At 42.0% G+C, this 17,178-nt stretch overlaps 1 protein-coding gene across 1 annotated transcript in view; it reads left to right on the top strand.

Moving 5' to 3' along the window:
- Positions 1–17,178, top strand: part of AGBL1 (AGBL carboxypeptidase 1) — a 254,668-nt gene that overhangs the window by 13,370 nt on the left and 224,120 nt on the right. The window contains exon 6 of the mRNA XM_065734355.1: positions 10,417–10,454. Coding sequence (XP_065590427.1) covers positions 10,417–10,454 — 38 coding nt within the window. The remainder of the gene's footprint in view (positions 1–10,416; positions 10,455–17,178) is intronic.

Raw genomic sequence — 17,178 nt, 5'->3', positions numbered from 1 at the left:
AGAGCCTGGCTTGATTATATCAGATGAAAGTTTTCCAATGAAAAGAGGAGGAAAAATAAGTACCAACAGTTAGGTTTCTGCAAATTACTGCTTCAAAAAGCCCCTGCAGTTATGCTGCTATGACATTGCTAATTTCCTATGGCCAGTGTCACGACCCAGTATTTGCTATATCTTGGCTTGCTAGCAATTCCTGCCTGCAGCCCCCCACCCCTAAGTGCTGTGGAGAACAAGCACCAGCACGAAGATGTGACTAGTTTGTTTAATAAGGAGTTGTGTGCATGAAATGGAGAAATTAAAAATCACAGTGCTTGGCTGGCTCTGCCACCACAGTCAGAGGCTTGCTGCTTGCAAGCTGTGTGATGATTTAGTGGCCAGTGCTGCACCTGGGGCAGTGTGTGCTGTCTGCTGACAAGTCTTCTTGGTCATAGATGTGGGGATGAAATCTGAGGCTGTGCACTGGCTGCCCCTGGGTGTATGGTCCTCCTACCCATCATCTCAACATCTTGATGTGCCCCCTGCGTGTTGGGTCTGACTCAGAGCAGGCAGCTGGGCTATGTGCCATGTGGAAGGCAGCATGGTGAACTGTCAGAATACTATTTCTCTGAATCTTCATGAAGCCTCTAAATGATATCTACTACTCTTTTTCAGGACCCTTGCCAAAGCTGTTTTCATTGCATCCTTCCACATCCTGTGACAGATCTTTGAAATGCACGCATCTTCAGAGGTGCTGCAGAGAGCCTCATCTCTGACCTGCAGTCTGTAGGGTGCCTATACTGGGGCAAGATGCCTTGCTTCTGTCCTACCTGAGCTGCAGAGCTGAGGTGAGGACAAGGACAGAACAGCAGCAGTGCAGGAGTAGCTGTGTCTACTGCTGAGAGTGTTTGTGGCAGTGGCTCAGCCTGCTTGTGCAGACAGATCCTGCAGAGGATGCATCCTTGTTTGCAACAGTTACCCTACTTAATTTGATCACGTCCTCAGTTGACTCCTCTGATGACATGTTGGAGTTCTTATGTCCAGAAAGCTGATGCAGTGCAGTGAAGGGTTACATCTGTATATATGACAGAGTACAGCAGCATCCCCATTTTCCTTCCTGCATTTTGAGTGAGACAACCCACAGAATGGCAGAGGGAGGCAAATAGCAGGATGGCTTTTTTTTTTTTTTTTTCAGTTAAACCCTTATTAAAATTCCTGGACGGGTTCATAAGCTTTCCTCCTTGCTCTGCAATTGCAACATCTATTTTTCCTGAAGACTTTGTTACTTTACTTTCCTATGGCAGCTATTCTCAGTGATGTATGTTTCTAGCAGTGTTCTACATGTGTTTTGCAGTCCAGTGTTCCAACAACACATGGTGGGCAAAATCAACATTTCTTTTGTATGTTAGACAGACTTGAAACGTTTCTTATTGACTGGCTGTTGGTATTGAATAAAGAGGCTTGGGTTGGTTAAGGCTGAGTTTTCTGGAGAAGAGTCTAGGTCTCTAGAGATTTGGATGTTCAGAGGTAAAATTGGAGATCCAGTGTTCTTATTGGAAAGCCTTTTGGAAGGGTAAAGTTTCAACTCCATTCAGTTATAAGGTAGTTCTGATCTTAACATACAAAGGGGCTTTGGAGAGTCCTGCTCAGTGCTAGCTGCATGCTTTAGACATAGAAATGCCTTTTAAACTTAGATTCACATTAGACATCTTGACCTATTGGACAACATTACTTTGTTCCTCAAGCATGTTTGTGCATTGATCTCAATTTGAGACTGGTTTAGTATTACTGATTGAGCTCAGCATTGCACATGTGCACATGAGGGGTTTATGAACAGCTGTAACTCAGTGTTTGAGTATGTTCACATTCAGCAGCATCACTTAAAACTATAAAACTGTACAAGTGCCCAATCCACAGTAAATTCTGTGCTGAAAGGGTAAGTGGAAATAACCTGCGTATGTATGGCTAGAGACTCTCACCGGAGGAGATGAAAAGTGAGGTAGCTGGAAAATGGGAGGAAATTGGTGACTGCTCCTGCATATCTTCCCTATATTTGGTTGAAATTCCACTTGCGTGAGAGCTTTTTCAGAGAGCTGTCTGGTCACTATCCTTTGGGATTTAGGTATGAGAAATATATGAAAAACTACTTAACTTGTGTATGTAAAAGGAAAATGCTTCCTGATTTGGGGAACATGTGGACCTTGGTAATTGGGAAGGGTTGCATTCAAGAGGGTTAATTAGCTGCAGTGTTTTCACATTATTCCTTGTTGTAAATGTGAATGTAACACTATGTGCTGTCAGTGCAGCAGTGAGCAGTTACATTCATACCATGGTCTTGTATTGTAGGTAGGCTGTGCAACTGGACCCTCATAAACAGGCAGATCTGGTTAAGACTGTAGGGTCAATATGACATCATTGCTAGTTGAGAGCCATCCCATTTGTACCTGGTCATGCAGCACAGGGAGAAATGATTCCTGTAGCTGAGTTTGCATGAAACTGTTTCCTGTGGTATATTAGAAATGGCTCTACCAGGCAGCTTTTGTTTGTTTTTTTTTCCAAGAATGTTAAGCTTTCCTTTGACTGATCTTTATGGATGTTCTTCATCTGAACAGAACCAGAGGGGGAGCTTGAAATGTCGTATAAACTGATGGATCAATTTCTAGAGCTTTGTAATAGGGAAACATTATCATTAGATTAAAAAGAACAAACACACATATATATATATATATATTAATCTTGAGTTCAATATCAAACATTATTTTATTCAGAGGAATCTGACTTAATGGTTAAAGAAAGGACTGCCACTGAAGTTGCTCTTGTTTCTTGGTGAAGTTCAGGGAGGGTTGAGCTTTCTCAGTACTTCAGCTTCATATTTTGTTATTTTCAGGTCTGTTGAATTGTACAGACCTTTAGCATTAGTTTGACTGACTCTGGGCACAAGCATTGGCATGTCAGATATCTCCCTGCCTGAACTCCTGACACCATAAGCTGCTCTTGGGAATCCCACTGCCAGCAGTTGACATAAAGCTCTTCCAGTTGTTTGCAGGCAATGCTCTGTGAATGCAGGCTTATTATACGGCATCATAAGGCCCTGGGTACCCCCAGGCCTCACCTTCTCTTTCATAATTTGCCATTGGAGACTTCCCAATGGCAAACCACCTGCAATTCAACTTACTTTCATGGTGACAGAATTCCAAGTTGTCCTATTGAGATTTGACCCTGGGACTTCTGGGTAGGTAACCCTTGAATTTGTCAAGATTTCTCTGCGAGGTCTCTCTACCCTCAAGAGAGCCAACAGCTGCTCCTAATTCAGTGTTGTATATGAACTTTATTGGTATACCTTCAAGTCCTCTCTCCAAATTATTTATGAAAACATTAACAGTGGTCCTAAAATCAATCCCTGTGGAATCCCACTGGTGTCTGGCTGCCAGCTTGGTGTAATCTCATTTACCATAACCCTCTGAGCCTGACCTGTTGGCTGCTCTTTCACCCATTGCATTGTTTTTGCCTAGATGAATGCTGGCTGTTTTGTTCCGGAGGATACTGTGGAAACAGTATTGAAAGCTTTGCCTCTCTGTCCCTCTGCATGTGTCCCTTAGGTGAGAGCTGGGTTTTCACACTGCCATCCTAAAACCACCTGTCTGATTGATTTGTCAAGAAACCTGTGTTGACTGATCCAGCCCCTTCACCTTGATGTGAATGGCAAGTTGTCACAGGCTGCCTCAGCTGTATTGGTGACATCTGACCTCAGAGAGTGAGCTCTCAGGAATGGGAAGTCTTTTGAGCCTCAGCAAGCAATACCAGCTCTGTACCACGCAGCAAGAATTGCCTGGGCATTTCTTTGGCAAGGATTTAAACGCACTTCTGCACTTTGTTCTTACTAATTTTAAGCTAATTTAAGTTAGAAGCAAAAAGAATAGAATGGATTTTCAGGATACAGCTGTCTCTCATTCTGTGCTTCTATACTGGAAAGAGTAGGTTACTTGTAAGGATGCCTGGAGGGTAGCCCTGGAGTGACTCTTCTTCCTGCAAGGCAGAGGTGGAAGAGGCTGAAATGCTGCACCTTTTTTTCACTGATGTAACCTAACAGGCTTCAGGGAAGGCAGAGATGCTTGGAAGATGCTTCAGTGGAGGCTTTGAGCTAAGCCTGGGAACTGAGATGCATTCACTGCATTGGCTATTAGAGAAGAACAGAGGATATCACACAGGATGGGGAGCATCTGCATCACAACCATGACTTCTCAGTAAACACAGTGTGTGACTTGGAGCACACACAGAAGTGTGTAAGTTAGGAGAAAATTCAGTTCTGGGCTTATTCTAGGTTTAGAAGTAGGGAACAATCACTCCCTTTGCTGTTAATCTTTTTGCATTGACTTTATCTGTGGGTGCTCATTTGTTGTTCTTTTTTACCACCTTACTCTGATGCTTAATACTCACAGAAATCTTTACAGGTAGGGAGAAAATGCTTATCAGCATGAACTTAATTTCTATATTTTTCAGTTTGCTTTCTAATTCTGTTCATCAAATTGAATCACATCAGAGAGAGTAGCATCCATGAAAGATGCATAATTTGTTCAAAGGCAGTGTGTGCTTTTCCAGGAAAACGAATCAGATCACCAGAGTTAAAGTAACCATTAGAAAAGGAGCACATCACTTTTTAATTCCCTTTCCTTTGGCACCATACCAAAAGCACATCTGTGCACAACAGCTGGATCTCTGAACACCACCTGTTGGCAGTGTGTGGGACACTGCAAGCTGTAAGCAGGCTGTATCTTTAGCATGTTTTAATACCTAGTTAACAAGCTGGAACTGAAGCAGACATGATGCTGGGTGTGTTTTTGTCAACTGCAGACGAGCATTGCCATGAAGATGCTTTCAACTTAAGCTGCTTTCCCCCACTGAGTTTTCAGGACTTAAGAAGCTGCTGGTTTTAAAACTTTAAAACAAATCACTGTGGAAATACTTACATATTTAAGATCTGTATTTCTGGACCACAAGGGAAATGACTATTAGAGGCATCTTTCTCCAATGAGTTCTACCTTCTGGTAGGATTTATGAAGCACCTATTGCTGTGATTCCTACAAATTATTTCTGAATGTCTCTCAGTTGTCAAATGTGAAATTTTCTTTTGATTGAGTTGCTCTGTGACTGTATAAACTCCAGTAGCTAAATAAAAGTCCCAAGAGATGGAGGCAAAATGCAGCTAGGCAATATGTACTCTCAACTGCACTTAATTTCTTCAAGAGACAGGGACAATTGGAGCTCATGGGCCCTCAGTCAAGATTCCCATTGTGCTAGGTGCTGTACAAATATATAGTGTGGTCCATGCCCCACATGGCATGAGATATAAATAAACATGACAGCAACAAGTGAGTGTACTGAGGAATAGCCAGATGAAGAACAAAATGAGAGAGAATATGCTGAGGCAATGTGGGCTGCCAGGCAGGGGAGGATCTTTTATGTCTCTAGAAATAGTACATTACATCTTCATTATCCAGGTGTGATTGCCTTTAGGAATTGCATCAGGTCTGAAGAGGTATTTAATGAAGCACCAAGTCATTAGCTTTCATTCAATAATAAGAGGATGTTTCGTGTTTAAGCATGTATAAAGATAAAATCTCACAGGAGAAGGAAGATGCTGGTTAAATTACTTGGGAGCTGATTTACAAAGCCCTGTTGGATCAGTTCTTTGTTCAGTCTTCAGCTTCTCAGCTGTTCCCTGTCCATAGTAACGAGGTAGTCCTGAACAGATGGGCACCAAACTCCTCGTGCCCTGTGCGTCTTGAAATCCTTTCATGTAGTCCACCAGACATCCCTTCTGTAATGATGCTTTTCATTTCCAGGAGGCTTTTTGCAGCACTGTGTGGAACAGAAGTAAGCAATCAATTCAAGAAACAGAGACAGAGAGTTGTCCATAGCAATGCAAAGAGCTACAGCCTGTGAGCCAAGATCAGAGCAGAGAAGGAGGCTTAAGAGGCACTGCCTCCTGGTCTTCTCTGTCTGCAGCACTTCCAGCTGTCACTGTCCTCATAGCCCAGATCTGAAGGGGTGACCTTGTAATTAAAGACTTTTTTTTTTGTCTGTGCTGAACAGACTGTGCTGGCTAATCCCATTCTTCTTTGGCTTGGGAAGTGCATTTTTCTTTTTGTTGTTGCTCCTGGTTCCTAAGCACAGATAGACAATCAACTTCCAGATCCTGTCTGCAAGTAGTGCTCCTGCCCTGGTATTCAAGCTGCTGGTTTGGAAACACTTCAAAAGACTTCCGTCCTTCAGAGAGGCTGTCTTCACTGCTGTTACAGGCAGTTTTTAATGTTTTCTGATTACAGTGAGGCATTTATTATTATGCCTTTTAAGACAGCACAGCTTTATTTATACATCTTTTTATTGAAATATATAACTGAGTCTCCTTTGTGATTGCTGCCCTGTCAATCTCGGTGTAGGGTTTGAATAATGTATTACTACAGATCAGAAAATCGGAGGGAAGCATCTGGACAGGTTCACCAATTTTTTTTTTAATGAATTTTTTTTTCCCTTATTCCTTTTTAAGACAAACGTAGAGTTCTGAACTGGGCATGCTGTCAAGTTCTCAGGTCTAACATATGGCTGGCAGAGACATCTTTCTTCTGCTCTTAAACTTTCCCTCCTGTTCCTATCTTTTATTTTTCTCTCTTGCTCTCATGCACAATTTATCTCCTTTCTGTTTTCTCATCCCAGATTTACTCATCTCATTATCTTTTCTGATGCCAGAAGAGATGCTGTTGGTTTACCATATGCTGTTGAGAGGTGCTGGTATCACAAACACAAGTTGCCTTGGCTTGCTCTAAGCCCATTGACACATCCATCAGCTTGCTGCTGTTCTCAGTGGATGTCCACTCTGCCCTCTTTTCTCTGACTTATTTTGTTTCCCATAGGGTGTTTTGAATGTTTAAATTTGTTCAGCACTAAAGGTAGATAATATTCTGGAGAATACTTGCTGACAACCGAGTTAAAGTGTAAATTATAACACTGGTATCAACTCCAGGCTTAAAAAAAAAAAATATGTGCAAAGAGCTCACAGCTACACTGTGTGATGCTCTCCTTTCCTGGGATATTGTATGTGCTAAGAGTTTGCACGGCTTCAAAAATACATGGAAGGAAAATAATCTACACTGAGAAACTTCCCAAAGGCACCGATGATAGCTTAAGGAATCTCTGGATGGCAAGTGGCTGGAGTCAGAGAGGCTTTTCTGAAGTTCTAGCTCTGTATCTTTACTCTGGTTTTGTATTTCTCCTAGGGCACTGTTGGGTGCAAGATAGCAGACTACCTGGGCTTCATGCTTAAACTGGTGCAGCTGATCTTTTCTGTCTTGGCTAATTAACTTTGTGTTTGGAGAAAGTGTTTATCATTCAGTTCCATTTTATGCATGATTAAAATGAAGGCATATAGAACTACTGTGATTTCTGGGTCAAGTTTCTCAGACCCTTTCCTCGTTGGCAGCTGAGCCTCGTGATCCTATTATAAGCAATTCAGGTTCCCTTTTCAAATTCTTTGCGTTATTCGTCCTGTTTCTGCCAAGAGAATGTTTCGGAGCCTCATTTTCCTGCGCTTAAGACATGTCCTTTAATTTCCAGTTGAAATTAATTCATGGCCATTCTATACCTATTTGTTCCTGTGCCAGCTTTGTTCTTCAGCTTGAGTAGCTCACTGCCTTTTGCAGTGTTTACTTCCCCCCACCCATGTGTCTGTGGAGAACAATCAAGTCACCGTTCAGCCATTATTTTGCTAAAGTAATCAAACTGTGATCCTTAAGGCTCCTGAAATTTTTCTGCTACCATAACCATTGTCTTAGCTCTTTTCTGCACTATTCCATTTGAGTACTGCACACAGCTGTTTGAGTGAAACCTTAAGTGAAAACCTTCATGCTTTCCCTCTGCCATCGGCAGTGACTTTCTGAGACCTGGTCTGTACTTTTCTCAGTTGTCACCCTGCTGGGTCACGCTTGTCCTAATCTGTTAATGGGCTCATCAATCCAGGGTGACTTTCTACTCACTTCCAAATTATGAGCCCTAGCTCATAACAACGATTCCTATTAAACCCTAAATGCATAACCTTGCACTTTGACTATTACATTTCATCCCACCTCTATTGCTTCAGAACTCAAGAACATCCTGTTACTCCTGAAAGATAATCTGAACTTCCCGCTATTGGCAATAGCCCCTGACTTGACAGTGTCAGCAGATTTTGTTGGTATACTCTGACATTTTGTGCCAAGGTTATTAATGAAAGTATAAGATCAGTCTCAAAAATGTATCCTTCAGGACTTCCACACGTAACCTCTCTCCAGCCCAATAATTCCTCTTTCAGCACAGCTCCTGCTGCTGCCTCTTTAACCAGTTCCTTTCCCACCTTGCAGTTCTTGTACTGATCCCCACAGTCTTCTGCTTTGCTAATAATTTCCAGTGTGGCACTATATTGAAAGCTTCATTGAAGAACAGATAAATTAGATCTACTGTGTTTCCTTTGTCTAGAAAAATATTATCTTATCCAAGAAAGACATCAAGTTAACCTGGCTTGATCTACTTTTGGTTGTCTGTTTTATCCCTCAGACCTGTTTGATCCTTTTGTCAGTTTACACTCATGTATTTAATTAGTCTTCCTTTCAATGTGTATTCTAAAACAATACGTAGTGTTGAGGTTAAGCCACTGGTTCTGAATCTGCTTAGGGGTAACTGGTAGAGCATGTTCTATAGGGCACACAGAACACTACTTGTTGTCAGTGCCAAAATGTCTCTGAATTGCAGTGAATTAAGAGATGTCCTAGTTTGGAACACCTCTAGATCTCTTTTGCATGGGTCTAGAACTAATTTTGCTCTTCTTTCACTCCTTTGCTATTTGGATATGTGATTGATCTGTCATATAAAGCCCACGGGAGACCACTGCAAAATTAAGTACGTAATGTTTTCTGTTAAAACATGCATGTGAGCTTTGAGAGGAGCTCTGGATAGAATTCTGATTTGTTTAGAGCTGTTTACTTTGTCCCAGGGTGGGTACTTCAGACTAAAGTGATCAGCAGATGTAGCACATCCCTTTCCTGAGTGTGCAGAATGACTGGTAGATGACAGTATTTCTCCAACCAGCTGAATTATTGCTGTTTGGGTGGGGGTAAAATAATGAGAACATGACTGTACTTTCACTGGTGGGTGAGATTGTAGCTGTTTTATTTATTTTTTCCCTGTATCTTGGTGTGTTTCTCATGCAGATGTGTGCAGTTGGTGATTGTTGGTGTTTTTTTTAGCACTGGTGTTGATCTCTGTCAGATTAATTATCAAAGCATGATGTCAGATAAGGGCGTCAACCCAACATCAGCAAGAACCAAATCTTGAATTTTTTTTAGTCTCAACCACTGCTACAGCACACAACAGACAGCAGCTTGATGACAAAAAGAAATAGTAATTTTTTTTGCTGCAGGATGATAATTGGCTCAGTATGGAAGTTAATGTGATTTTATTTGGGGATTGGTTTCTAAAGAGATTACATTTTAAAGAATCCATGGGCATGAAGGGTTTTGCAGCTGTATTTATTCAATAAGCTGTCGGCACTTGAAACTTCGCAGCAGTAAGCCAGGTTAGAACATGGCTCTTCTTGCTCCAGCAGATCATGACTGGAAAGGGAAATCTTCTGTGTCTGGTAGGGCTTACATCACATGGGGAATGAGGATGTCTCAGTGCAGATTTCTCTGGCTCCCATTCAGATTGATGCTATGCTGAGTCAGGCAAGTTGATCTGCTTTCTTGTGCAAGGAATTTGTGTAAAGGTTAAGAAAAATCTGTCTCTCTTCTCCTAGTACTCTCATCAGTCAATGGGGTAAGTCTTACCACATCACCTTAGCATCTTCCTTAGAAGCCCTGATCTGGGGAGGAGTCCGTTATCTGCTGCTGCAGTGCAAGGCAGAACTGTAAGAAAATAAAGCTTATTTTCAGGTTAAGCTGGTGGAAAGGAGGACAGAGGGGGAAATTTGTTTTGGGAAAATGAAGGATGGAGTGGAATTTATTGGGAAATGCTGATATGTCCCAATTGGATGCAGAAGTTATCCTCTGCTGATGTAGATGGAAGCACTTAATGTTTGGAATGGGCACGTGCTGAGTCTGATACAGAGAAATGGTTCTAGGGCAGTAGTTTAAAGACTTACTTCATTACTTTGGGTGCTTGGCTGTTTCTTTATGTTTAATGGTCACCACAAATCTGTGTAATGCTGAAGCTAGAGGGCTAATGGTCGTTTAGAACAACTGAGTCAGCTGCAGAAACTGGTTTCTCTGCTGGTGTAAGACACTGCAGTTCTGTCAAAGTCAATGATAAGCTGTCATTTTAGACCAACTGTGAAGCCTGACCCAGAAGATCGTGAAGATGAAGGTTAAAAAAATTATCAAAGAAATTGACATGTTTCCATCTTTCTTCTTTCCCCAGGGCAGCCATTGAGGCTCTGGCAGCTTTGCTGAAATCAAGTAAGCTTTTCTTCATATTATGACTTTTTTTTTTTTTTGCTGGGCTATGCTGTGCTGCTGGGCAGAATAATCTTGTTGAACCTCATTCTCCTTTAGTATCCACTTCACTCTAAATCCCAAAAAGCAGTGTAGTTGCTTATGTGTCTTGCAATGCTTTTCAGCACCTCACAGCTCTGTGCACGTGCAAATCTATGGGAGGTGCTGTAGATCCCAGGAGCAAGTTGCTGAGGGAACCAACTGAAGTGCATGTTTTGAGTAGTCAGGAAACAGTGGTTGTCCTGGTGCTTGGTACAGTGAAAGAAATGGGAAAAGCTATCCAGCCAGTGAATAATGCTCATTGCTCTGTGTTTACTGGGAAGTGGCACGAGGACCTCTCTGTCAAGTGGTGCTGTTGTACTATGTGCTAACCTGGAAACAACAGCATTATTGGAAAAGGTTTGGAAAACTTCTGCAGTGCAGAAGATGTGACTTTATCCTCCCTTGCAAGCATTTCAGGTCTGATGGCACGCAGACCTAAAAGACAGGGCTGCAGCCTATGGATTGCTGGGGCACAGCTATGGTAGGTTGTGATTGGCATCTGCACCAGCTGGCTGGGGGTGTTGGAGGCATTAACAGAGGTTCTCAGTCATGCACTGTTGTGTGTGTCTGTTCCTGAAATGAGCATGTTACCCTTTTCTGCCTTTTTCCTATCCAAAAGCACTTACCTTTTATTACTAGAATTTAATAAAGCTTTGATTAAGAAAGAGTACTCTACTACTGCAGACTATCTACTCTACAATAAATCACAATGGCGTATTGTCCTTCTCTCTCTCCCTCCTTTTCTTCCCCTCCCCTTGTTATAGTATTAGGAATAATACATTTGTGAAAATCTGTAGTCCTGGAAGCAGTGCTTAAATGAGCAAACTGCAATGGGATTGTCTCTGAGTTGCACCAGCTCAAGTGATGAATTCTGAAATAATGCTCCAGTATTAACCTTGCTGCATAGATTTAAAGGTCACATTATTGCAACGAGGAAAGACCTTCTGCTTTGGGCACTAAATCTTAATAAGGGGGGTTGTGGGGCTATGCCACAGCTGCTTGCAATATAAAAAGCAAAATTAGCATTTAGAATAGAAAGGAGTTCACAGAAAAGCCTAGAAAAGTGGAACAAGAGCTGAAAGCTCATCAGGCAGCTTAAGCTTTTCTTCTGCACTCCTGTTCTATGGTGGGCACCAAGAATGGGAAATGACCATATATCTCTTACCTTTCTTGTGTAAGGACAAAGAGCATTTGCAGTATACTAGTGCAGCACCCCGTTAGTTCGGGTTGGTTGTTTCTGGTGCTTTCACAGAAAACTGAGAATTTGTTTTATCAAGAAAAGCAGTCCATACGTTGTCACTTGGGAGGACCACTGTGTTGTACAGGTTAGAGTTCTCACGTTCATTGGTAAAGCTGACCATTGCAAAATGAAGCCTTGCTTGGGAGAGAGACTTTGTATTTGGAGACACCTGCTCTCATTTACCATTTGCAAGTGAGCAACATTGCTGTGGCAACACCAACTGCTGCTTCCAATGGAAAGTGATTTTAGATAAACTCATGCTCTGTTTTCAGCTGAAGATTTAAGGCACTGGAACTGGGATTTGGGAAGCAGTGCCAATATTGTGCAATGAAGTAGAGCACCACAGCCTGCAAAGCAACTTGTACTCTGTTTTCTGATGTTCGCTGCAGGCTGTTGCTCAGTGGTCAGTTGCTCTGGTGTAGCTGCATACAGCTTAACAGGCTGTGCCTTTTGGGAAGTGTGAATTAGGAGATGTGAGAAACATCTCTGGTTTTTCTGTAGTCAACATGGCAGGAGAAGACTGAATTGTTTCACAATTGTCAGGATAGCTTTGCTTATCACAGCTAACTTACCTATGCATGTGACCTTACTGTTCTTAGAAAGCTAAAAATCAAATCCCGTGAATGTTATAACACTTGAAAATTGCTTGTGAAAATGGGATAAAGTTTTACAAGACAAAATAAGTCCTTTAGCATGTTTTAGATGGGATAGAAAGTTAATGGAAGGTGGGAATCCTGAAATGTGCTATAGCACCAAACTTCAGGAGTGATGATGGTGATCTTTGTTGAAGGCTTGCAATAAGCTGCTTTCTGGGAAATCAGGAGATTCAGTTTTGCTGGGGGTGAAAGGCTATAGAGCAGACAGAACGTGCACACCTGTTCTTGAGGGTCTCCCTGCAGGGCTGTTTGATTCTTAAAAGCTTCGGTTCGAAGTGGGCAGGAGGGTTATGGTTATACATGGAAGATAGTGGAGTGAAACAGTCTCTGCTCGCTTTTGACAGCGAACTACCGTGGGAGAAAACACCGCAGTTTTAAAGGGAGCAGGCAGATGGCAGTGTGTCTCCCTGATGGATTCAGAAACATCCCTCTTCATCACCTCAGGCTTCCTTAAGCTCTGCTTAAGACAGCCCTCCTGCAGAGCCAAGGGCTGGCTGGAAACTCTCTGGCCTCTGTCTCTTCCCTGACAGAAGCTAATGCAAAATGTCCGCTTAACAGGTGCATAGTGCTGTGTGTACGAAAATGGTTTGGAAAAAAAGATCAGAGAGAGGGTGAGGAAAAGGCACTGCAAACTTACCCTTTGTCCACAACCAAGAAGAAATACTCAAATACCCAGCAGAAGACAAGAGGGATCTTGGTTGTTCTGTTCCCCTACGTATAAATGGGTATCAGTGACAGCCACGGAGGTGCTGAATAACGTTTAGGTCACTTCCAACAAAGTGCTGTATCTTTCTATCAGTAGAAGCTCAGATTACAGATAGTCAGGTGTGAAACATCTTTTCCCAATCAGCTCTCACTCCTGCCTTCTTATCTCTTTCCAAGCAGCCCAGATTACTTTCCCCATCCTCACGTGTTGCCCTCCTAGTTGCTGTTTGTCACTTGCCATGCCCACGTACAGTCAGCGAGTGAAGCCTTTCCCTGTTGTCCCATCAGCATGCTGTTTGCAATGTAACAATGAGCTCAGCCTCAGAGCATAAGGCTGGATATGTTGCTTATTAAATAGACATAATAGTGGTGTATACCATGATAGCATCAGGAGTCTTTTCTCTTGGATGCTAGTCAAGTCTTTACCAGTGCTACCTCTGTCAGTCCTTCACTCAATCTCTTCATATTTATTATAGTATGTGAAGATACAGCTAATCATAGAGAAATAGGGGTAGAGCAAGGCACACCTTACTTCCCAGAGTCTCTTCTCTGTCCCAGGACATACCTGCTATTTTTCCTGCCTCCTTTGCCTTCGTCCTACTTCTCTTCACATCTAAAAGCTATTCCTTTGGGTGAACTCACCCATCCAAAATAAATAAATAAAAAAGACAAACTCTAGTTTTGAAGATGTGGAAGAAAAGGGGAAACCTGATGCAGAAGTGTGGACAGGCATGTCCCAGGCTTGCAGGCTGAAGTTGGTGTGAGCCCTGCTGGACGTGGCACCTCGAGCCACACGATGGCGATGTGATTATAGGGAACCTTGCTCCCACCAGTGCTTAATCCAATATTTATTTTTTGGCAAGTAATTTGTTTATCAGAAGGTTATTTTAATCTCATTTTGGTTGTGTTTGTTATTCCTGACTATCTGTACTTCCCAGAATTAGCAGTTTGTATGCCTTGAAGGAAATTAGCTACAGCTGATCTCAGAGGCATTGGCTCAGTGGATATTGAAGGAAAGGGTTAGGGAAATGGGCAGAGCCCCTGTTGCAATGCTTGCCTAGTAAAATTGTAATGAGCAATTTAAAGAGACAGGTTGTGGTGACCTTCTGATCGTGCCTCTTTTATCGAGACAATTCCGTGTGCGAACAGCAGTTATTGCGGATGGCCTTTCCCCTCTCTTTCTGTATCTTTACCTTCCTCCTTTTGTCATCTCTATCCTCTTTTCTTCCCTTATTCCCCCCAGGCTTTCATCTCTCACTTCCTGCTCTTTCTGGCTCATTTTCTGTCAACTAACCTTTATTTAACCTTTCACCCACTTTTTTTTTTTTTTTCTCCATCAAAGCATAAGGATTATGTCTTGTTGCTGGCAGGATAAAATAATCAGTGTCATACTTTTCCTTTTATGCTGGCATCAAGTAGGGGCAAGTGACTGTGAGGAACAGAAAGCAATGTTCTAGCATGCATTACAGTTTGAATGGCCCTGCACCCTCTATGCCTGAATTCATAATGCTTTGCAACAGATCTACTGAATTACAGGTCTTTGATCTTGCGTCAGAGTAGACCTGTGGTTAAACCGTGTCAGCTCCTGTAGCCAGCAGCACAGTGTCAGTAATTTGCCTCATATTTTGCAACATACTTGTTCCTCACAATCATTTCAAGAGCTCATTTCCCACCTCTGGATTGAGACTCTGTTATCAGTCTAGCCCCAAACCTATCATCAGAATTTGTGGGATGTTGTGATCAGAGTTGAATTTTGCAGATGACTTCATAATCAACTAAAACAAGTTCTGTGTCTATGCTTTCTTCCTGAATGTCTGAAAGCAAATAGTATTGATTCTGATTTTAAGCTTCTCTTTGAGAAGAGCTGTTTTGTAAGAGGGGAAAAATGATTGAATCTCCTTTTTATTCCCTTCTCAAGACTGACACTCATCCATAGAGATGTCCTGGACAAAGTCACTAAGTTCTTTACAGAAAAAGGTTCGTTCAGTTCCTGGGGCATGGCAGCTTCCTGTTGTTTTGCTCCTGAGGGTGGTGGGTACAATGGAGGTAAAGTGTCAAGAAGTGGCACTGTTCTCTGCTGACATCCTTAACATTGACTGCTTACTGCCTGTGTCTTGGCACAGGCAGTGTTTGTGCCCCTGGTGATGATGAGGCTTCAGAAAATTCAGTGGCCAAATTTCGGGAATCCTTCCAAATTCTAGCATCCTTGTCTAAACCTGCCAGCTACTTTGAGGAAAAAATTAAGCTGGAAATTTTGAGCAGAAACTGTTTATTTATTTATTTTATTTTTTGTTTCCCATTGGGTTGCAAGCAGAAGATGCTATGAAACTGGAAAATAAAGGAGAAAAAGGAATCTTTTCAAAGATCACTTTCCTTCTGGGGTTTGTTCAAAAATCTTAGAAGGATTTGGCTTGCTTTCTTAACTTTCACCTATATGAACAATGCAACAAAGGCCAATTAGCAAATAATCCCCATGCCATGATATAGTTTGTATGATTATATTACCCATCTGTATAAAATCTAGAGCTAAAAAGACATTCAAAGTAAAAAAATAAAAATAAAAATGAGCTGTTCTTGTACTTAGCCTAAACTCATCACAGATAAGGTGTCTGCACCTTGACCAGGAACTTACATGTGCTAGCAAATCCTGCCTCTAGCTTTGTGCAGATGTTAGACCTCTATCCTAAATGCTCAAGTGAACTCTTTGACTCAGGATGCCTGTGTAGTTTATGGAGTTACAGAGTTAGTCTTCTGCCTTCCAAAATTGTTGACTCTAATACTGTCTTCTTGCTGGAACTCTGTAGCCCACCAGGTATGGATTTATGCTGGAGCTGGGAGGGGGACTAGATTTCTGTGAGGACCACTTGTTTTGTTTCCGTAGGGCACCCTCATGTTTATCGTTAAAAATGGTCTCACAATGGCAGAATAGAATAGATGTTTTCACTTCACTTGTATCTCTTATTGCTAACAAACAATGACTGGAGAAGAGCAGGGAAGCCAAAGATTTTCTTCTTCCTTTCGTTCCCTTAGGGGCCATAGGGTTAATCTAGCAGAGCATTCTTATCTCCAAACTGTAGCAATATATGCTCTTGGCATAATGAATCAGCTGAGTGGCATCAACAAAGAGATTTAAAAAGATAGGCAGAAAGATAAATCTCTTTGTTCTGCCTGGTAAGCAGTGCGTTGCTCGTCATATTTCAGGTTGACTGTAATTCAGTTTTGTGATTAAATATGCTGCATGTTTTCCAGTGGTCCCTGTGTTCTTGGCAAATGCTTCAAAGTGGACTGGCATACAAGAAAGAACCTCATAAATGCTCCCCCACCTCCAAACCCCACTAGTAGTCCTAAATTTTGCCTACCACACTCAAAATCTGGCTTTATTCTGTCCTTGACCCTTACTGCAAAACCAGAATTCTTTCACAACTGTGGATTTTTTTGTGGTCCAAGTCCCTTGCCAGTTCAGACACAGCTCTCACCATTTGTTAATTCCACACATTGGCTGTGCATCCAAGTCAAATTCTCCTAGCTAACTGAACAGATTATTTGGCCAGATATTGTGTCACTGCAGAAGAGAATGTTTTCATTGATTAGCAGCACTGCCCTGGAAGCCAAAAAAGACGACGTTGGGTGTTCCCATATCACCTATCCAGATCTCAGCATGTATATTTGAAACTTGTGCAAAAAAAAAAAAAAAAGAAATCAGTGTCAGGTTTGCAGATGGAGCTGAAGACAGTGATCACGTGTCAGAGATGCCAGAATACAATTAGAAAGACAGACCAAGCATGAATCAAAATACGAAGTGGCATGCCTAGGCACTCCTGGAAGCTACCTAGAAGGAGAACTTCTGTTTCTACTGAAAATGCTGTCTGCTCCCAAGGAAAATGAAAGGGTCTAACAAAATAATAACAAAAAGAGTCAAAAGGCATTGAATGTTTTGCTGCTTACCATGCAGATCGTGCATGCTCGCTCCAGGAGGGTTGGGTTCTTGCTGCCTACAAATCTGTGCCATTCTGCTTGTACCTGTATGATTCATTTCCACCATCTG

The sequence above is a fragment of the Cyrtonyx montezumae genome, unplaced genomic scaffold, assembly GCF_038088225.1.
Source record: "Cyrtonyx montezumae isolate F1298 unplaced genomic scaffold, pur_monq_1.0 scaffold_17, whole genome shotgun sequence".
Classification (NCBI taxonomy): Eukaryota; Metazoa; Chordata; class Aves; order Galliformes; family Odontophoridae; genus Cyrtonyx; species Cyrtonyx montezumae.
Note: the sequence above shows the minus strand (reverse complement) of the source record. Positions and strands in the feature narration are given on the sequence as shown.